This window comes from Thamnophis elegans, chromosome 12, assembly GCF_009769535.1.
Source record: "Thamnophis elegans isolate rThaEle1 chromosome 12, rThaEle1.pri, whole genome shotgun sequence".
Lineage (NCBI taxonomy): Eukaryota > Metazoa > Chordata > Lepidosauria > Squamata > Colubridae > Thamnophis > Thamnophis elegans.
Window position 1 is genome coordinate 1,273,119 of NC_045552.1, and position 22,385 is coordinate 1,295,503.

The 22,385-nt window shown below is 47.5% G+C and overlaps 1 protein-coding gene across 2 annotated transcripts; it reads right to left on the reverse strand.

The window, feature by feature from the left end:
- Positions 1–639: 639 nt before the first annotated feature.
- Positions 640–20,011, reverse strand: SYNE4 (spectrin repeat containing nuclear envelope family member 4). Of its 2 annotated transcripts, none has more exons than XM_032227291.1 (12): positions 19,863–20,011; positions 17,612–17,762; positions 12,527–12,703; positions 11,349–11,486; positions 9,523–9,717; positions 7,615–7,885; positions 6,605–6,681; positions 4,921–4,999; positions 3,822–3,955; positions 2,594–2,755; positions 1,894–1,949; positions 640–1,009 (listed from the first exon to the last, which is right to left on the reverse strand). In XM_032227291.1, exons 1-12 carry the CDS (start codon positions 19,991–19,993, stop codon positions 790–792), a joined length of 1,791 nt encoding a protein of 596 aa, XP_032083182.1. In that variant the 5' UTR covers positions 19,994–20,011; the 3' UTR covers positions 640–789. The 2 variants fall into 2 exon arrangements, with proteins under 2 accessions (XP_032083182.1, XP_032083183.1); XM_032227292.1 differs by lacking the exon at positions 19,863–20,011 and adding an exon at positions 13,454–13,613 and having other exon boundaries at positions 17,612–17,697.
- Positions 20,012–22,385: the final 2,374 nt, after the last annotated feature.

Sequence of the window (22,385 nt, forward strand, 5' to 3'; positions counted from 1 at the left end):
CAGGGCATGCAGAGCCACGCTGAACCACACAGGAGAAAACAAACTCCTAGAACGCCATAACATCCTGATAGTTCATAACATAACATCCTGAGATGTGCCCTACCATTGACGTCCAGGATTTGACCATATATAGACAGAACTTCCCTGAGCAGTAGATTAGCAATTGTAGTTTGACAGGCTGTCTTAAATCACATGCTGATTGCTCCTCCTGCCTTTGTCCTATCTCAATAAAAGGGGCTCTCAGACCCCCAATCTGGGTCGCTCCATCCCGAGAAAGATCGTGTCCTGTCTTTTCTCCACATTGGCCTCATGGACGAACCACGGGAACATCACATACAAAAGTACCCATCATCCAAAGCTGGAAGTTACTTGAAATTCGGTCCGTCCCCCGCTTTATGTCAAACTGGATCTCTTGAGAAACCCACTCAGTGCAGAGAAGATCTTGCTGGAGCTTCAAGACAAGCTGCTTTCTCCAAAGCTCAGTAGATGCCACCTGAGCAGCCCACCACCACAGGTTGACGTCCTGTGGATGGTCTTTGAGGAAAGCCAGCCCCATCTTTACACTGGGACTACTCCAAGGTGGTTCACCAGGCCTAAACCCAAGCTACCTTTCCGTGTTGTAGGTGTCTTCTGGGTCTCCTGATCTGGAACCCACCTCTGGGCAAACGTAGGAACACGACTTCTTGGAAGTCCAGGAGAAGTCGATCCAATTCCCAGGAGCCTCATGTTTCCCCCCCAGGACTCTCGATCTTGGTGCTGATTGCAGCGTCCCTGTTCTCCAGCCCCCCTCTACGTGGGGGGAGGACCCTCGTATTTTAGCATGAGGTGGAAGGATTTGGCGAAGGCGTTGGTCTGGAGGCAGGGGAGCCGGGAGACGGACAGCAGAGAGGACTGGCACAGCAACCACATTAGCATCGCGACGGTCGTGCTCACGAGGAGCCAGCGGACGGAACTCCTGCAGAACTTCCGGGGCTGGCGACAGATCTCGGTGGGCAGCTGCAAATCACATCTGGGGAGAGAAAAGGGGGGGGCGGTTTCAAGCTTAGATTTCAGAGGGGCCTCTAAGAACAGGTGTCCTCGACTTACAACCGTTCCTTCAGCGGCCCTTCAAAGTTACAACGGCACTGAAAACCTACGATGGTTTTCTCACGGCCGTTGCAGCGTCCGTCCGTCCCCTGGTTCTGTGATCAGAGTTTGGACGCTCGGCAACTGGATCGTAAGATTTATGACGATTGCCAAGTCCTGGAGTCGAGCGATCCGCTTTTGCGACCTTCTGACAAGCAAGGAAGCCGGATTCATTTCACAACCTGCGACACACTTAACAACAACGGCGGTCGGAAAGGTCGTAAAGTGGGGGCAAAGCTCACCTAACAACTGAGTCCCGCTTAGCAACAAGAAAGTTTTGGCTCAGTTGTGGTCAAAAGTCCAATCCCAACAGAATCCCAACAGAAGAGCCGAGGTGGCGCAGTGGTGGTTAAATGCAGCACTGCAGGCTACTTCAGCTGACTGCAGTTCTGCAGTTCGGCGGTTCAAATCTCACCGGCTCAAGGTTGACTCAGCCTTCCATCTTTCCGAGGTGGGTAAAATGAGGACCCGGATTGTTGTTGGGGGCAATATGCTGACTCTGTAAACCGCTTAGAGAGGGCTGAAAGCCCTATGAAGTGGTATATAAGTCTAACTGCTATTGCTATTGCTATAGAATCCTCCTATATCAATCAGCAACCAGAATGCAGGGACACACCAGTTGCATTCAGACAACACCACACACACACACACACACACGTTGCTAAATTAACCTTTTTTGGGTGGGGGGTTCGCTTTGTGCAGCCCAGCAGCCAAAACAGGCTGACTCCACAGAGAATTATTCTCAAAAACTTCTAAAAAGCCACTTACTCTTTCTCAATAGTAACCATAACTTCTGCTGACTGGGGATTTAGCGCCTTGGAGATCTAGGAAAAGATTCACAAGAGGGAAACAAAATCAAACTTAAAAAACAAGCAAACCAGGTTTTAAAAGCCGCATCTAGAAAGTGGGAGACGGCGAGTTCAAATCCCACCCGAGGCCTGAAAGCCAGAGGGGGGGGCGACTGTGTGCCAATCACCAGGTGACGGGGAGTTCTAGTTCCTCCTCAGGCATGAAAACCCGGCTGGGTGCCTTTGGTCCAATCCCTGGGATGCGGTGAGTTCTAGTCCTACCCTTGAGACGAAAGACAGCTGAGTAATCTTGGGACAGCCCCCCGACTCTCAGCCCAGTCTACCTCACAGGGTTGTTTTTTATGGGGAAAAGAGGAGGAGGAGGGTGTGCTAGATATGTTCACCGCCTTGAATTATTGATAAAAACAATGAAGACGGGATGTCAACACATAAATAATAATAATAAAAGAGGTGGTAGAACTGGTTGGGCTGCTGAATTTTGAGGTGTTCATCTCCTTAATGGGAGCTGACCGTGAAGGAGGAGCGGGCACTTTTGACATGCTCAGGAGATGCTTGCCAGTTGCTTCTGTGATCTCCCAGCCAGATCTCCCCAGGGTCCCTTTGGTTTCATCTCTGAACTGCCGCCGGCAATTGTCACCCTAAACGTGGCGTGGACTCACCCGTTGCTCCTTCCCCGACCACGACTGGTTGGTGATGATGAGGTTCTTCTGTTTGCCTTTCCTCCTGGGCCATCGCTGGACCTTCTTACCCCTTGCCCGAACTTGAAGAGGCAGCTGCGGCTCCTTGGCCGGCGGGAGCCCGTCCACATGGGTTACGGTGTCCTGGAGAAGGGAGGAAGAGAAACAGCGGGAAGCATCTGCAAGCCATCCCCCAATTGCTACAGGCGTATAACGGGTGGGTGGGTGGGGGCAGTGGTGGGGGCAGTGGTGGGATTCGAGTAATTCAACAACCGGTTCTCTCTGCCCTAATTATTTCTTCCAACAACCAGTTTGCTCAGAAAGTTAACAAACGGTTCTCCCCCGAAGTGGTGCGAACTGGCTGAATCCCACCACTGGTGGGTGGTGGTGGTGATGGCATGGCAGGTGCTGTTATTGCCTCCGCTGCTTCGGTCCTCCCTGGTGCGTTGCCCACTGGATTCCCACAGCTTCCCCACAGGGATCCTTGTCAGGAAAAATAACGCCCCCCCACCAACGCTCCAATAATCCCCAGCGCCTGCCGGGATCCCTCCGAGCTTCAGGGCTGAGAGTTTTTTCAAGGTTCTGCATGCAAAACTTCTCGGCTTTCGATTCAAACCCCAGCCTGGCGAGGATTTCATCGGAGAGCTGGCTTTTGCAATCCGATTGATTAATTAATGGGTGCAGACTAAATTTTAGCCCATAAATAACCTACTGGGCTTGTTTATTCTTTCTTTTTTTTTTTGTAGTTTTATTTAAAGCTTATATATCAGGGATGGGGAACCTTTTTGGCACCCAGGGCCCAAACTGGAATGTGCCCGGAGCACAAGCAACAAGGAAAGACCAGCTGGCTGCCATGCGCGTGCCTGGTTTTGGGGCGGGTTTTTTGGCCGTTTTGGCTCAAAAAAAATGGCCTGCTTTTTAGTCATTTTTTGATCATTTTCAGGGTGTTTTTGGCCGTTTTGGGGGCATTTTCCGGTGCTCCGGTGCCCACGAAGATCAGCTGGCTGGCGTGTTGGAAAGCGGAAGAGCAGCTGGCGATGGTGCAGGTGCCCACCGAGAGGGCTCTGTGTGCCGCCCCTGGGCTCACCATCACAGTTATATTCAGCATGTATAAAGGTAGTCCTCAACTTATGGCCACAACTGAGCCCCGAATGTCAGTCGCTAAGTGACTTGCCCATTCTGACTCTGCTTCAGCTGATGAATAGCACACCTCTTTGATCTCCGGAGGGATTCCCATTTGATTCTGGTGGTTCTGGTCCAGCCACGTCTCGATGCGCTTGGGGTCAAACCCCGGGGCCGTCCTGGGCGGCTGAGCGGTTCTTGGCTCCTGGGGGGCGGGAGGTCCTGCCCAAAAGAAGAACCAAGTGGAAAGGGGGCCTCAAAACGAAAACTTTCACCCGCACGCTGAAGAAACCTCCTCAACTATCAGAAAAATAAACTTGTTTTAAGCTTTTTAAAAGCCGTTTCCACCTCCAGACACAGCGGAATCACACAGTTGGCTGTGGAGGATGGATTTAGGATTTAGGATTTTACTTTATTTATATGCCGCCCTTTTCCCTGGGGGGACTCAGGGCGGCTCACAATCCAGGGGGAGGGAAGAACAAAACAAAATACACACATAAAGACATTACATCATTAAAAAGCGCAACAGTCATACTATTCGGGTGGGGTTAAAGTCTTTAGCCCCAGGCCTGTCGGGACAGCCAGGTTTTAAGGGCTACGCGGAAGGTCTGGAGGGTGGTGAGGGTAGGAATCTCCACGGGGAGTTGGAGATTCGTACCCTCACCACCCTCCTCACCACCCTCCAGATCACATGGACACTGTGATCCCAGCGGAAGCAGAGGGTGTCCAGTTTGGCTCTAAATCAGAGTCTTTTTATAGTGCAGAGAGGCGAGATAAAAACAAATTAATAAATATCTATAAATAAATAAACCGGCAGCTTTCAAAGGCACGTCGGCAAAAAACGTGGGCTTAGGGGGATTTCTAAATGGCGAAAACAGCACAGGGTGTACTCACTTAGCGACCGTTGGGAGTGACAGTTGTTAACTTTGCAACTGTCCCTCGCTTGTATGAGCTTCTCAAGTCTGTTAAAGCGAAGGGAGATTTGAAGGCAGATCTTTAAGCGCCCTCGCGGTTTCCTTTGGCGGGTGCTTTGCTTAACGACCGAGCGGCTGGTTCCTATTGTGGCCACTAAAGGAGGACTTGCCGTGCATAATTTGGGGAGCAGGTCAACAGCTAACAACTTGCTGACTTAAAATGTGGGACTTTTCTTGTTAAAGTACCTTTTAAAAGGAAGGGCCGGAACTCACCCAAAACATCTGCTTCCATCGGATGAGCCCCCGGGCAGCTGCAGGGCTCCCCCTCCTCCTCCGGGAAACTGCTCTGCACCTGTGCGATCGTCAGAGAACACGCCAAGCCCAGGCTTAGAAAGGGGGGGGGGCGCCTGGATCTCTTCCCCACCACAACCCGCAAAAGTCCTTCACAACTCCCAGAATTTTTGCAGGAGGTCCTCGAAATACGACCCCAAATTGAGCCCAACATTTCTGTGGTTAAGCAAGACAGTTATTCACGGAGCTCTGACGCGTTTTAACGACCTCGCAGTTGTTAAGTGAATCACTGCCCTGGATTGATTGATTGATTGACGGATTGATTGATGATTGGAGTTGCGTTGCAATTGCAGGAAAGAGGAATTATGTTTTAAGCTGGCCGGAATATGTGGATATCTATAAATTTATTTCACAAATAAATAATGAAGGCGGGTGTGCCTCAACGTACGGCCACCATTTCCGTTGCTGAGCGAGGCGTTTGTTAAGTGGGTTTCACCCCATTTTACGACCTCTCCTGCCTCGGTTGTTAAGTGAATCACTGCAGGTGTTAAGTTAGTATCCCGGCTGCTAAGTGGATCTGGCTTCCCCTTTGATTTGGTTTAGCCCAGTGTTTCTCAACCTTGGCTACTTGAAGATGTCCGGACTTCAACTCCCAGAATTCCCCAGCCAGCATTCGCTGGCTGGGGAATTCTGGGAGTTGAAGTCCAGACATCTTCAAGTTGCCAAGGTTGAGAAACACTGGTTTAGCCGAAGGGCGTAAAAGAGGATCGTGTGACCCTGGGACGCTGCAACGGCCGTTAAGTGTGAACGGCCACTAAATGAACTCGAGGACTGCCTGTAAATAGGCTCTTCGTCAAAGGAAGCCTCCCCTGTCAGTGGAAGACTTTTTTTTTTAAATTTTATTTTCAAAACAAACATATATTGTAAAAAGTGTATCAGCTGGTTAAAAAAGGCTTTTGTGCATCTCTTCCACCGTCATCAAATATAATTCATATTAATTCAAATATCTTAACTCAAATATTTACTATATTAACATCATCGTACCTCCACTTTTATTTCACTACAGTTATTTAAACATCCTTCATCCTTAAGTATACCAAGATTCAATCCATAGCCACATGCTGGCATTTCTTTCTTTCTTTTTCTTTTATGTATATATATTTTTACCACCAAATTCTTGTCTATCCACATGCTGGCATTTCATTTACTTATTTATAAAATCCTCCGTTAACATTAAGTCCTCATATCCTGTTTTAGCTAAACATCCATAATATTTGACACCGAGGTTTTCTAATCCTCCATGTATATAATTTATTATCATTATCCTTTCTTTATTTAACTATATCCTATATCATAGCATTTCCCCCCCTATTAGTTAAAATTTAACTGTATATAGTCTTTTTATGATAGTTATTATTGTTATTAATAATCTTTATATATAGTCCAAAAATATTTCTAACCTTCCCTTCTCATATCCAATTATTACTTATCATAACAGCTCAACATTGTACACATTACTATCATTATCAAGTGGCAGACTTTTCGAAAAGCAGGTCCTGGCTAACCGGGAGCATCTGGCCGCCCTGATTCCTTTCCGCCACTGGCCTGGGGACTTGCCCCCCCTCCCCTCCCCCCCGAAATCCCCCCCTTTTCCTCCAGCACCCACCGAAAAGTCCTCCGTTCTGCCCCAGCTCCAGCGCCACGAATGGCTCCTTCGCCGAAGATGGTCCCCCCGGCCGAAGCCTACGAGACAGAAGAAAATCCTCTTTTGCCCCCCCACCCCCCAATTTATGGGGAGGGGGCCTAATCTAAGACCTTGGGGAGGGGGGTTGTAGAGGTCTCTGTGATGAAGAGACAGAAATGTGTGCTTGATGGATGGGAAGAAATTATCCAAAACTTATTCTCTGTATTTCACATCAAAGAGTACAGAGAGTCCTCGGTTTACGACCACCGCCGAGTCCAGCTTTTCTGTTGCTAAGCAAAACCGTTGCCCCCGTTTTACGACCTTTCTTTCCACAGTTGTTAAGTGAATCACTGCCATTGTTACGTCAGCACAGGTGGTCCTTGGCCTACAACAGTTTGTTTAGTGACCAATCGATGCTACAACGGCAGTGAAAAAAATGTGACTTTTGTTTTTCACACTTACGACCTTTGTGACGTCAAACGATCCCGGGATCAAAATTCAGATGCTTGGCCAGTGATTCACATTTATGACAGCCGCAGTGTCCCGGGGGTCATGCGATCTCGTTTTGCGACCTGCTCGCAAGCAAAGTCCATAGGGAAGCCAGATTCACTTAACGACCATGTTCCTAATTGAACCACAGCAGTGATTTCCCTTAACCGCTGTGGGAAGAAAGGTCGTGAAATGGGTCCAAACTCACTTAATGACGGAAATCTGGGGCTCATTGGTGGCCGTAAATCAAGGACTACCTGTAACCGGATCGTTAAGTGGATCCGGCTTCCCTATCAGAAGATTGCAAAATCCGCCCATGGGGACATGGCAAGCGTCGTAAGTCCATGCCAGTTGCAAAGCCTCTGAGTCTGGAAGATCTGACCCTGGGGATTCTGCAACAGTCGTAAGTGTGAAAACGGGCGTAAGTCACTTTTTTTAGTGCTGTTGTAACTTGGAAGGATAACTAACGTCGTAACTGTGTCCTAGCTGTACATCCCACTTACCCACCACAGCACTGTAATACGAGGAGTCTTCATCCTGCGAGGTGGAGCCCCCCACATCCACCGAGGGGTCCCACTCCAGATCTGCCGCCGAGCATCCCCCGATGGGAACGCTGCAACACCGGACAGGTTTCGGGGTAGAGTGGCCCCAAAGAGCCTCGGGAACCAGCGCGGCGGGCTCAGGGTCCCCCGTGCGAAACGCCAGCGACCCTTCTGTGAAGCAGTCCGACTCCGCGTCGCTCTCTCGGTCCGACTCCCACTCGTCCTCAAAGACCTGGAGACAGGATGGACACGCGCAGACAATGGTTGCGTCCTCCCTGGCCCAAAGCCCCCTGGCCCACGTGGGGGATGCCCCCCGCTCAAACTCCCTTGTGGAGACCCAAAGCTGGATGCAAGATTCCGAGGGTGGTCTTACCAAGGCATTGTAAAGGGGTAGTAAGACTTCCCTCGATGGCTGAAGTGGTAAAAGACGAATTGAAGAAAGAGGAGGAGGAGGAGGATGAAGAAGAGGGAAGAAAAGAAGGAAAAAGAAGGAAGGAGGAAGGAGGAAGGAGGAGGAGAAAGAAGAAGGAAGGAAAGAAGGAAGGAAAGAAGGAAGAGGTGAAAGAAGAAGGAAGAAAAGAAGGAAGGAAAGAAGGAAGGAGAAGGAAGAGGAAGGAGGAGGAGAAAGAAGAAGGAAAGAAGGAAGGAGAAGAGGAGAAAGAAGAAGGAAGAAAAGAAGGAAGGAGAAGGAAGAGGAGGAGAAAGGGAAGGAAAAGAAGGAAGGGAAAGGGAAGAAGAAGGGAGGAGGAAGGAGGAGAAGGAAGAAGGAAGAAAAGAAGGAAGGAAAGAAGGAGGGAAAAGGGAGGAGGAAGGAGGAGGAGAAAGAAAAGAAGGAAGGAAAGGAAGGAGAAGGAAGAGGAGGAGAAAGGGAAGGAAAAGAAGGAAGGGAAAGGGAGAAGAAGGGAGGAGGAAGGAGGAGAAGGAAGAAGGAAGAAAAGAAGGAAGGAAAGAAGGAAGGAGAAGGAAGAGGAGGAGAAAGGGAAGGAAAAGAAGGAGGGAAAAGGGAGGAGGAAGGAGGAGAAGGAAGAAAAGAAGGAAGGAAAGGAAGGAGAAGGAAGAGGAGGAGAAAGGGAAGGAAAAGAAGGAGGGGAAAGGGAAGAAGAAGGGAGGAGGAAGGAGGAGGAGAAAGAAGAAGGAAGAAAAGAAGGAAGGAAAGAAGGAAGGAGAAGGAAGAGGAAGGAGAAGAGGAGAAAGAAGAAGGAAGAAAAGAAGGAAGGAGAAGAGGAGAAAGGGAAGGAAAAGAAGGAAGGGAAAGGGAGAAGAAGGGAGGAGGAAGGAGGAGAAGGAAGAAGGAAGAAAAGAAGGAAGGAGAAGGAAGAGGAGGAGAAAGGGAAGGAAAAGAAGGAAGGGAAAGGGAGAAGAAGGGAGGAGGAAGGAGGAGAAGGAAGAAGGAAGAAAAGAAGGAAGGAAAGAAGGAAGGAGAAGGAAGAGGAGGAGAAAGGGAAGGAAAAGAAGGAGGGAAAAGGGAAGAAGAAGGGAGGAGGAAGGAGGAGGAGAAAGAAGAAGGAAGAAAAGGAAGAAAAGAAGGAAGGAGAAGGAAGAGGAGGAGAAAGGGAAGGAAAAGGAGGGAAAAGGAGAAGAAGGAAGGAGGAGGAAGGAGGAGAAGGAAGAAGGAAGAAAAGAAGGAAGGAAAGAAGGAAGAAGAAGGAAGAGGAGGACAAAGGGAAGGAAAAGAAGGAGGGGAAAGGAGAGAAGGAAGGAGGAGGAAGGAGGAGGAGGAGAAAGAAGAAGGAGAAGGAGAAGGAGAAGGAGAAGAAGGAGAAGAAGAAGAAGAAGAAGAAGAAGAAGAAGAAGAAGAAGAAGAAGAAGAAGAAGAAGAAGAAAGAAGAAGAAAGAAGGAGAAGACTTCACATGAGATCCTTGACATACCAGCCTCAGGCTGACCAGGCGCCGCTGAAACTGGAAGACCCTTGACAAGACCGCTTGGTGGAAGCCAATCAGCTCCTTCAGGTCTTCCTCCAAGATCTCCGCATCCTCCGGTTGGCTCTTCTGGATCAAACTCTCAGCGCTGACCACGAGATCATCCACGTGTTCCGTGTTGGTCTGGACATCTTGCTGGAAGGCCTGGACATCCCGGAGAGAGAGGCCAGACAAGGGCAGGAGCCCAATCAGCTTCCTTCACGGACATCTTCCCCTCACCCACCACTCGGCTGGGAGTCAGCCAATGGGAGAAGCCCCTTCCCCCTTAGTTCGATGCCAAGTTCCTAGTCCTCGTGATTGTTGGTGCCGGGGTGCAGCTTCCTCTAGTCTAAAACCTTGTGTTGCTCAACCTTGAAGATGGGCGAACTTTCAACTCTGAGATTCCCGAAATCTGTCTGGGCAATCCTGGGAGTTGAAGGTCCACTCTGTCGGGCCCTCAGCCATCTTTTCTTGTGGATCTCGGGCCTGCCACACTTTCTATTCTTCTACTCTGCATTTTCTATGGTGGGGAAATGGGAGTTGGGGATTGTATGGAGTTAGATGCTATGTAGCCATAACAACATTCTTTCTAGGAAGCCAAGGTCACCCTTTGTCTCTGCACCTTCTGCACCTGACCGGAACTGGATGGGTGGAAGCTGCCAGCGTGGCAGTGGGAGATGGGACCATCACCCATCACTTATGGGTGTGGGGAGGGCAAGATCTGGAACGTTCAACTGGGTGGGGAAAACCGGGAAGCTTTCAGATTCGGGGTTTCCCAGATGTGCCAACGTGGCTCTCTTCATAAATTGGAACTTTGAGGAATCCTTTGCCTTGGACTCTGATTTAATTTTGGATGCTGTTTGGAGCCCTGACACGCTCATCTTCAAGTGGCCGAGGTTGAGGAGCAGAAGCTCTAGAACAGACACTACTAAAGGTAGGGAAGGCCTGTGATTTTTGGCTAAGGGTTGAAGTCCACATCTCTTAAAGTTGCTTTGATGGAGAACCCCTGGTCTAAACTCCACAGACCTTTGCCGGATGGTGACAAAATAACCGAGAAACATCTCCTTGAAGAGCATCCGGCGACTTCAGCTAGTACAGAATGCGGCCGCGCGAGTGATTGTGGGTGCACCTCGGTTCACCCGCATAACACCTATCCTCCGCGAGCTGCGCTGGCTACCTGTCGATCTCCGGATGCGCTTCAAGGTGCTATTAGTCACCCATAAAGCCCTACATGGCAGTGGATCTGGATACTTGAGAGACCGCCTTCTGCCAATTACATCCCTGCGACCAATAAGATCACATAGATTAGGCCTCCTCCGTATACCATCGGCCAGCCAGTGTCGGCTGGCAACTACAAGGAGGAGGGCCTTCTCAGTAGTAGCCCCGACCCTTTGGAACGAGCTCCCCGTAGAGATTCGCACCCTCGCCACCGTCCAGGCCTTCCGCACAGCCTTGAAGAACTGGCTCGCCCGTCAGGCCTGGGGACAAGGATAATTCCCCTCCCGAATGATGAATGTATGTTGTTTATTATTTTATTATATGTCTTATCTTAATGTCTGTATCTCCCCTTCCCCTATTTTATGTGAGCCGCCCTGAGTCCCCTCAGGGAAAAGGGCGGCCTACAAATATTAATAAATCTCTAAATCTCTAAATCTCAGGGTTCTTTCCCTCCAGAGCTGAAGGATGCCAAATTCCAGATCTTGGGAAAAAATTGAAGGATCCTTCAGGAAAAATCCAGCAAAGGTGAGCAGAGAAGCACCTGAGTCTCTTCCTGGTGGACACAGAATCCATTTTACCTGCAGCTGTATCATTTTCTCCAGCGGTGTCCCTGCGGAGAAGTGCTCGACGTCGGTCAGCCGCAGGTCCAGTTCCATCAGCCGCACCTGGATGGTCTCCTTCTTCTGCCCAAACTCCTCCCATTGGTTGACAAAATGCTGAGGGAGAATCCAGAGCGGATGAAAACACGCTGCCCCTCATCCTCACAGCCAAGAAGAGGATCTTTGTGGCTCAGGGTTGAACTATGGGGTCAGGGCTGCTCTCTGACCTTGGTGGGGGTTTTTGCAGGTGTTTCAGGACCCAACTAGGTAACATCATCAGTGCTAGATGGGAGGAGCAGGAGGGGGGAAGGGGGTGAGAAGAGGAGGGGGAGGAGGGGAGGAGGGGGAGGAAGAAGAGGAGGAGGAGAGGAAGAGGAGGAGGAGGACTGTGGGGTCCTGGGTGTTCTCTGACCTTCGTGGGTTTTTTACAGACGTTTCATGATTTAAGTAGGTAACGTCATCAGTGCTATGTGGGAGGAGGAGGAGGGAGGGAGGAGGAAGAGGAGGAGGAGACGATGGCGAACTGTGAGGTCCTTGATGATGTCTGAGTTTTCTTGCAGACATTTCATGACCCAACTAGGTAACATCATCAGTACCAGATGGGAGGAACAGGAACAGGAGGAGGAGGAGGAGAGGAGGGGGAGGAGGGGGAGGAAGAAGAGGGGGAGGAAGAGGAGGACTGTGAGGTCCTTGATGCTGTCCCTTTTCTTGCAGACATTTCATGACCCAACATGCTCAGTGTCAGATGGGAGGAACAGTAACAGGAGGATGGGGAGGAGAGGAGGGGGAGGAGGGAGAGGAGAGGAGGGGAGGAGGGGAGGAAGAAGAGGGGGAGGAAGAGGAGGACTGTGAGGTCCTTGATGCTGTGCCTTTTTTTGCAGACATTTCATGACCCAACTAGGTAACATCCTCAGTGCTAGAAGGAAATGAATATAAGCGGAGAGCAACCCCCATCCTCTTCTGGCGCTGATGATGTTCTCCAGCTGGGGCAAGAAACATCTGCAAAAGCCCCAACCCCCCCCCCCAGAGACACCTAAGGTTTGTGGGGGGGAGCAGCACCACCGAGAGCTGCCCAAACACGACCTCCAAACCCAGAGCCGGCTGGGACCAACCCTTGATGACGGCACCAGGAGCCCCTCCGTCCCTTCCAAGCTCACCTGGAGCCTCCTGGAAACAGCAGCCGCCTGGCTTCGCAGCTCCTCCCAGCGCCAGTTGACTTCCTGCATGGAGGACTTCAGGCACGGGTCGATGTTGCCCGTCCCCACCAGCTGGCGGTACTGCTTGTTCAAGGACTCCAAAGACCATACCTTCTCCGAGATGTCCTTCTGCAATGCCTGGCGAGGGGTGGGGGGGGGGAGCGGAATTCCAGAAGGGTTCAGGTCACCAGCATGGAAGAGTTTGCTGGGCTGTGTGAATTTAGTTCAAACTTTCTGGTTCCTATCACTTCTGCATTGCTCGTCCACTAACAAATCTTCAAAGTTGGCAGCTTTAAGACTTGTGGACTTCAACTCCCAGAATTCTCCAGCCAGCATAGCTGGCTGGAGAATTCTGGGAGTTGAAGTCCACAAGTCTTAAAGCTGCCAACTTTGAGGACTCCTGCACTAATCTTTCAGGCTTGCCATTCCTTTTCAAAGAAATGATCTATGTATTGATTTAACGTGTGACAGTGGGAACAATTAACCAGCGGAACAGCTTGCCACCAGAATTATTGGCCGTTCCATCCCTGGATGTTTTCAAGAAAAGATCATTGCCTAGCCACTTGTCTGGAATGATACAGGCAGTTCCTCGACTTACGATCGCAGCCGAGCCCAAAATTTTTGTTGTTAAGGGAGACACGGGCTCCATTTTTACAACTTTTCTTGCCGCGGTTGTTAAGTGGATCTCTGCAGTGGATAAGTCGGTCGCCCGGTTGTTAAGCGGATCTGGCTTCCCCCTTGACTTTGCTTGCCACCAGGTTGCAAAAGGGGATCGCGTGAACACAACGGTCCTAACTACAAGTCGTAAGTATGAGTCAGCTGCCAAGCACCTGGATTTTTGATCAGGCGATCACGGGGTGTTTACAAAGGGTGAAAAACGGATGTCACCTTTTTCAGGGCGGTCGTAATGTTGAATTGACCATTAAATGAACTGTTGTAAGTCGAGGGCAGAGGGTCCAATCAAGAGGCCTCCAATCTTGGGAACTTTTAAGACTTCAACTCCCAGAATTCCCCAGCCAGCATCTTACCACCGGGCAACTCTTGCTAGCTTTCAATATTAAAAGATAAAAATAATATAAATGCAATATTACAAGAGTATAAACATACAAAGTTAGCCTGATATTCTTCAGCTTTGTCCATTTTAAAATCTGTGGGCTTTAATTCCCAGAATTGCTGGCCGGGGAATTCTGGGAGTTGAAGTCCACACATCTTAAAAGTTCCAAGATCGGATGCTTCCTGGTACAAGGTCTCCTGCTCGAGCAAGGGGTTGGACTAGAAGACCTCCCGGGTCCCTTCCAACCTTGTCCTCCCCATATCTATCTCTAGGGCCCTTGGCTGGCAGCCTCTTTCTGGCATTTTGATTCTCACCACCCCCCCTAAAAAAAAAACTTTTAAAAGAAAATATATTTCTAAGAAGCATTTTTAAAGTTAAGTATATTCTAAGTATCGTTTTAAAATTTAAAATGGGGCAAAATCCTTTTTAAAATTAAACACCTGCTTAAAACCTTTTAAAAATTAAGGATATATCCCGGAGTCCTACGGGATTGGGTGGCATATAAATGTTATTAAAACTTATAAACTTAAACTTATTCAGATTTCACGCCTCGCCAGACACATTCAGAGCAGGAAGCACAAAACAGCCTCTGTTTGTCCCAGCCTGTCCCACAAAGGTGTGCCCAGGCCTCTCAATGCCACGTTTGTTTGCTGTGATTTTTGGCTCCTGGTGATTCTCGGCCATCGAAAGGGCTGCGTTTATCTCGGGGATCTCTGCAGATCCGGTGAGCCTACCCAACCCTTCCTCGCCCGGGAAAAGGGGAGCCCGTAAATTTCCTCGGATGGCTTCCTATGATTTATTCCATTTATTTATTCAACTGATACACCTACACACCAATTCTTCTCACTCTTTTTCCTTCCCTTAATTTCCTATTTCTATTCGTTTATTTTCTTTGTGTTTTCTACCATAAAAACAAAATTTAAAAATTAAATATAAGCAACCGCTCCTCTTAAATCAGTGTTTCTCAACCTTGACAACTTGAAGATGTCCGGATTTCAACTCCCAGAATTCCCCAACCAGCATTCGCTGGCTGGGGAATTCTGGGAGTTGAAATCCGGACATCTTCAAGTGGCCAAGGTTGAGAAACACTGGATTATGCAGTTGTATTAACCTCTAAGCCACAAGCTCTCCTCCCTTATCAGCTGAGCCAGGGGAATGATTAAGCATTCGCTGGCTGGGGAATTCTGGGAGTTGAAGTCCGGACATCTTCAAGTGGCCAAGGTTGAGAAACACTGGATTATGCAGTTGTATTAACCTCTAAGCCACAAGCTCTCCTCCCTTATCAGCTGAGCCAGGGGAATGATTAAGCATTCGCTGGCTGGGGAATTCTGGGAGTTGAAATCCGGACATCTTCAAGTGGCCAAGGTTGAGAAACACTGGATTATGCAGTTGTATTAACCTCTAAGCCACAAGCTCTCCTCCCTTATCAGCTGAGCCAGGGGAATGATTAAGCATTCGCTGGCTGGGGAATTCTGGGAGTTGAAGTCCGGACATCTTCAAGTGGCCAAGGTTGAGAAACACTGGATTATGCAGTTGTATTAACCTCTAAGCCACAAGCTCTCCTCCCTTATCAGCTGAGCCAGGGGAATGATTAAGCATTCGCTGGCTGGGGAATTCTGGGAGTTGAAGTCCGGACATCTTCAAGTGGCCAAGGTTGAGAAACACTGGATTATGCAGTTGTATTAACCTCTAAGCCACAAACTCTCCTCCCTTATCAGCTGAGCCAGGGGAATGATTAAGCATTCGCTGGCTGGGGAATTCTGGGAGTTGAAGTCCAGACATCTTCAAGTGGCCAAGGTTGAGAAACACTGGATTATGCAGTTGTATTAACCTCTAAGCCACAAACTCTCCTCCCTTATCAGCTGAGCCAGGGGAATGATTAAGCATTCGCTGGCTGGGGAATTCTGGGAGTTGAAGTCCGGACATCTTCAAGTTGCCAAGGTTGAGAAACACTGGATTATGCAGTTGTATTAACCTCTAAGCCACAAACTCTCCTCCCTTATCAGCTGAGCCAGGGGAATGATTAAGCATTCGCTGGCTGGGGAATTCTGGGAGTTGAAGTCCGGACATCTTCAAGTGGCCAAGGTTGAGAAACACTGGATTATGCAGTTGTATTAACCTCTAAGCCACAAGCTCTCCTCCCTTATCAGCTGAGCCAGGGGAATGATTAAGCATTCGCTGGCTGGGGAATTCTGGGAGTTGAAGTCCGGACATCTTCAAGTTGCCAAGGTTGAGAAACACTGGATTATGCAGTTGTATTAACCTCTAAGCCACAAGCTCTCCTCCCTTATCAGCTGAGCCAGGGGAATGATTAAGCATTCGCTGGCTGGGGAATTCTGGGAGTTGAAGTCCGGACATCTTCAAGTGGCCAAGGTTGAGAAACACTGGATTATGCAGTTGTATTAACCTCTAAGCCACAAACTCTCCTCCCTTATCAGCTGAGCCAGGGGAATGATTAAGCATTCGCTGGCTGGGGAATTCTGGGAGTTGAAGTCCAGACATCTTCAAGTGGCCAAGGTTGAGAAACACTGGATTATGCAGTTGTATTAACCTCTAAGCCACAAACTCTCCTCCCTTATCAGCTGAGCCAGGGGAATGATTAAGCATTCGCTGGCTGGGGAATTCTGGGAGTTGAAGTCCAGACATCTTCAAGTGGCCAAGGTTGAGAAACACTGGATTATGCAGTTGTATTAACCTCTAAGCCACAAACTCTCCTCCCTTATCAGCTGAGCCAGGGGAATGATTAAGCATTCGCTGGCTGGGGAATTCTGGGAGTTGAAGTCCGGACATCTTCAAGTTGCCAAGGTTGAGAAACACTGTCTTAAATGAATGATTCTATCATTGGAATATTAAAATACTATGAATAATAATATCATTACAGGTAGCCCTTGGCTTACAACAGTTCATTGAGTGAGTGTTCAAATTTACAACAGCAGTGAAAAAGAGCGACGTATGGCCATTTTTCACACTTACGACCACTGCAGCATCACATGATCAAATTTCAGATGCTTGCAAATGACTCCTATTTACGACGGTCACACCGTCCCGGGGTCGTCTGATCCCCTTTTGCGACCTTCAGATAAGGAAAGTTAACGGGGAAACCAGATTCACTTAACAACGGGCTTACTAACTTATCAACTGCAGTGATTCACTTAACAATTGGAATGGTCACAAAAGCAGGCAAAATTCAATCAATGTCTTCCTTAACCACAGAAATTTGGTGCTCAATCGTGGCCATAAGTTGAGGACTTCCTATAATTACCTTTTTAAAAAACTATGTTTCATTTTTTTTAAAACACGTGATTGAAAAATATATACTTAATTTTTAAAAAGGTTTTTAAACATGTGTTTAATTTTAAAAAGGATTTTGCCCCATTTTAAATTTTAAAACGATACTTAGAATATAATTTAAAAAAGCGTTTTAGAAATATATTTTCTTTTAAAGGTTTTTTTTTTGGGGGGGGGAGATGTATTTTTGATTTTCATGGAGAGAAAAACGGGAAAAGCCCAAAGCCGTGACCCGTCAAAACCGCGATCCACTAAAGCGCGCCCGATCAAAGCGCATACCTGACGTCATCAGCAGCGCGACAAATAAAATTAAAAATAAATTAAATTAAAATTAAAATAAAATTAAAGCAAGCCGATTCACATAAAGGTAAGGATTAGGTTTAGGGTTACGTTAAGCGTTAGGGTTAGGTTTAGGGTTAGGTTAAGGGTTAGGCTTAGGGTTAGGTTTAGGGTTAGGTTTAGGGTTAGGTTTGGGGGGGTTAGGGTAAGGTTTTCGCGTTAATTTTAAATTTACCGCTCACAGCGTGCTGTTTTCGTCGCACTGTGATGACGTCACGTACGCGCTTTCGTCAAGCGCGCTTTAGTCTACCGCGGTTTTGTGGTGGAACCAAGAAAGCAGCCAGGCTATTCAGCTTGTGGCCAGATGGGAGGCAAAGAAATTCAATAAATACAATAAAAGCCAGAAGAAGCCGAATTCTGCTTACCCGAAACCTTTGCAGCTCTTTTTTGGAGCAGGTGTAGGAGACTTGGGAGGATCTGGGAGAGGCGGCCACCATTTCAGCTGCCTGGAGCCAGTCCTGGAAGCGGAAGACGCTGTCCTGGAGAGATTTCTGCAGGGTCCAGGCCTCCTCCTCCCTGAGGGAAGGGCATGGAAGACTGGGTGAGATGGGTACCATTCCCCCCCCCCCCCATGCCACCCAGCCTCCATTCTTTCTTTCCTTCTGAATGGGAAAGGACCGAATATTTCCTGTCTGGGAGAGCAGAGACTGCGTGTCATGGACATCAGTCCAGCCACAGGGGTGGCGATTAAAAGACCCTTCCCCAAAGAGGAGATGGGTCAGTGCAGGAAAAGCATGCAGAGAGACAAGTGTATCTATCAATCTATCTCATCTAGCTACCATCCATCCATCCACTCAATTATCCGTCCATCCCTCCATCCATCTATTCATCCATTCTATTTACATCTATCTATTATCTATCTATCTATCTATCTATCTATCTATCTATCTATCTATCTATCATCTATCTATCATCTATCTATCTATCTATCTATCTATCTATCATCTATCTATCCATCCATCCATCCATCCATCCATCCATCCATCCATCTATCATCTATCTATCTATCTATCTATCTATCTATCTATCTATCTATCCATCTATCATCTATCTATCTATCTATCTATCTATCTATCTATCTATCTATCTATCTATCATCTAATCCATCTAACCTTTTTATACCTACCACCCACTTTTGTATCTCTGTTAGTAGTAAAATTTTCTAACCGCCCACCGGTTCCACAGTAATGGTGATTTAGAAAGTAGGGAAGTAACTTTACTTTATAAAATGTATAAAGCAGAGTTACAGCAAACCCCTACCACCCACCAGGAAAGCTGGAACGCCCACTAGTGGGCGGTAGGGACCAGGTTGACTATCACTGATCTAATCTATCTAATCTATCTGTATCATCCAGCTATCATCTATCTATTGCTATCTACCTATCATCTATTTATCTCTTTCTCTCTCTTTCCTCTCAATCATCCATTCCCTCCCTCCCTCCCTCCATCTATCTTTGTTATTATCTAGCTATCTAGCTATCATCTATTTATCCATCCACTCAATTATCCGTCCATCCCTCCATCCATCTACTCATCCATCCATCCATCCATCTATCATCTATCTATCTATCTATCTATCTATCTATCTATCTATCTATCATCTATCCATCCATCCATCCATCCATCCATCCATCCATCATCTATCATCTATCTATCTATCTATCTATCTATCTATCTATCTATCTATCTATCTATCATCTATCTATCATCTATCTATCTATCTATCATCTATCTATTTATCTATCTATCTGTATTATCTAGCTATCATCTATCTGTTGCTATCTACCTATCATCTATTTATCTCTTTCTCTTTCTTTCTCTCAATCATCCACTCCATCCATCCATCCATCCATCCATCCATCCATCCATCTTTGTTATTATCTAGCTATGTAGCCATCATCTATTTATCTCTCTCTATGTGTCTATCCACTCTCACCTATTTATCTATCTAACATCATCTATTATCTATCATGGATCACCTATCTACCATCCATCCATCCCACACTCTCTCTCTCTTCTGTATACCCCCTCAAGGTATTTCATCCATGCTCTGTCAGCTGGGTATGAGAATTGGCTGATGGATGCGGAGGCATAAACCTAGAAAGCCACTGTTTCTAGCACAATTAATTTCCTGCACTGCATTTATTACTGCCATGCACTCCAACCATTCTGGATGGTTTACACAATCCAAGATAAAATAATTATAAGCATAAATAAAACCAGACAGCCTGGACTGAAAGCAGGTAATAAAACACTGCGTGGCAGCTCTTCTCATCCAAAAAAGCAAATTTAAGCCCAGGCCTGGCACCAAAGCCGGGTTTTAGGAGCTTTTCAGAACCCCCACAAGCACCTTCCTTTCCATGACTGTTCCACATTCTGTGCCTGCTGCTTACTCTCTTACTATCCTTTTCTCTCCAATGAATATAAACAGGAACATTATTTCCCTTCTTGCTAATTATCCCAGCATTCCCAAGGGCAAAGGAGTGAAGAAAAGGAAAGCACCTCTGCAATCACTGATTTTTCCATTTAGTGACCGCTTCGCTTAACAACCGTACATCCCAATTGTGGTTGCTAAACGAGGACTACTTGTTCTCCTAAGAAGTGCATCCCCCTCACCTGATCCGTTTCTCTACAGTCACCATGAAAAGGTTGCAAGCAGCATTTACTGGCATCCTCGGCTCCCCAGACCATCTGCGGCATCTCCGCTTATCCGGGAAAAGGTCAAAGTTCACAGCACCTCCCTGCATTCCAGTGGTTGGTTTCAGGCTTATGGCTCCGTGGCAGAAGATGCCCCCAAACTCCCCTGGAGGTGTCCGAGGGCTGGAGAAAACCTCGAATGCCTCCGGTTTGCTCCCAGGGTCTTGGAAGAAAGCAAAATCCTCTCGCCAGCCTTATCTGGAGAATCCTGTCCAGATTTCTAGAAAACAAAAGGAAAGAAAAAGTAATAGCAATAGCAGTTAGACTTATATACCGCTTCATAGGGCTTTCAGCCCTCTCTAAGCGGTTTACAGAGTCAGCATATCGCCCCCATCAACAATCCGGGTCCTCATTTTACCCACCTCGGAAGGATGGAAGGCTGAGTCAACCCTGAGCCGGTGAGATTTGAACAGCCGAACTGCAGAACTGCAGTCAGCTGAAGTAGCCTGCAGTGCTGCATTTAATCACTGCGCCACCTCGGCTCCTAAAGTAAAAGAAGGAAGGAAAGAAAGAAAGAAAGAAAGAAAGAAAGAAAGAAAAGAGAGACAGAGAAAGAAAGAAAGAAGGACAGAAAGAAAGAAAGAAAGAAAGAAAGAAAGAAAGAAAGAAAGAAAGAAAGAAAGAAAGCTTTGCTCTTAGGATCACGCAACAACTTTGCTAAAGTTTTGATTCCGATTATTCCCTTTGCAATTAGAGGTCTTGGAATACCTGTTCTTATTGCCTGCGATCTGCTTTATGGCATGCAAATCTACCTTTGGTCCTGCACAGCCTCGGAGGCGCATAGTGCTGATAAATAAATGACACCAGTCACAACATGGGTGTGCACGGGCTGCATTTATCTAACAAAGCACATCAGGCACGTGCGGAGTGTATTTATATAACCATACCTCATCTGGCTCCAGGGGAGAACAGCCACGTCCCTCAAAAAGGTGTGTGCAAACATATTTTTTTTGCCTTTCTTTCTGGCTTCTTGGCTTTATAATTTATATTCAGGGTTTTGTTCCCTGCATGCATGCTTTTCTTTACGCATGAAAAATATCCCTGCATTTTTGCAAATCTTTATTATTTCCCCTCCCTGAAATTCCCTCTCCCTCTGGCTGCTGTTGTTGTGAAAATAATAATAATAAACAACACCTGCCACATAACACCCCAGAATTAACAACTGTTAAGAAGGAAGACCAAAAAAAAAAAACTTTGGAGGCAATGGAGGAGAAGAGGAAGAAGTGGAGAGGATTACAATTGGAAGTAGAATGACTGCGGCCCTTGGGTGCAACCCCAAAACATCTGGAGTGCCACCTGAACCCCAACGGCATTGACAAATGCACTACCAGTCAATTGCAAAAGGCAGCGTGACTCGGAACAGCTTCTGTCCTGCGACGAGACCCCTAACACCGTCAAACATCCGTATCTGCTTATCCCAGGTCCTCGGGAAGGACTCGATAGGTGGACAAATATGCCAAGAGCAGCCTGAACATCTGGCTGACTGGGCAACCCACTGGATTCAGAGCCTTTCAATCTTGGGTAACAGACTTGAATTTTCTGGAGGGGTAAAACTCTTTAAGGCACTCTGGATTTTGCAGTTTTGTAAAGCTTGGCTGTTCGGGCAGCCCCGAGCCCTTTGGGCTACGATGGTTTATGAAGCTCCATTCTCCATGCAATTTGCAAGACATCGAGATGGAATGCAGTGTTTCTCAACCTTGGCGACTTTAAGTCCTGTGGACTTCAACTCCCAGAATCCCCCAGCCAGCGAGAGCTGGCTGGGGGATTCTGGGAGTTGAAGTCCACAGGACTTAAAGTCGCCAAGGTTGAGAAACACTGGTCTATGGAGACTCTCAATTGTCCAGGTTGTGGCTCTCCCAAAGGAGCTTCCCCCCCGCCCCAAAGACAAGCGGCAGATGTAGGGTCTCCTGCTTGGGCAGGGGGTTGGACTAGATGACCTGCGAGGTCCCTTCCAACTCTGCTAATCTGTTACTTCTGTTTAATCTGTTACTTTCTTGGGTTTTTTTTTCCCTTGAGAATGTTTCGCTGCTGATCCAAGAAGCTTCTTCAGTTCAGGTCCTTTTGAGGTCATCCAGACGTCCCCGTGTTTTCTGCAGGTTTGAACAATCCCTGACCAATAGCTGTGGAGGCTTTGCTTGAACTTACCCAGGGAAAGGGAAAGGAAGGAAGGAAGGAAAGAGAAGGAATATAGAGAGAATGGATGAAGGAAGAAGGAAAGAAGGAGCAAAGGAAGGAATAGAGGGAGAATGGATGAATGAATGAATGGAAGGAGGGAGGAAGGAAGGAAAGAAAGAAAGAGAAGGAATATAGAGAGTGGATGAAGGAAGAAGGAAAGAAGGAGAAAAAGCAAAGGAAGGAATAGAGGGAGAATGGATGAATGAATGAATGGAAGGAGGGAGGGAGGAAGGAAGGAAGGAAGAAAGGAAGGAAGAGAAGGAATAT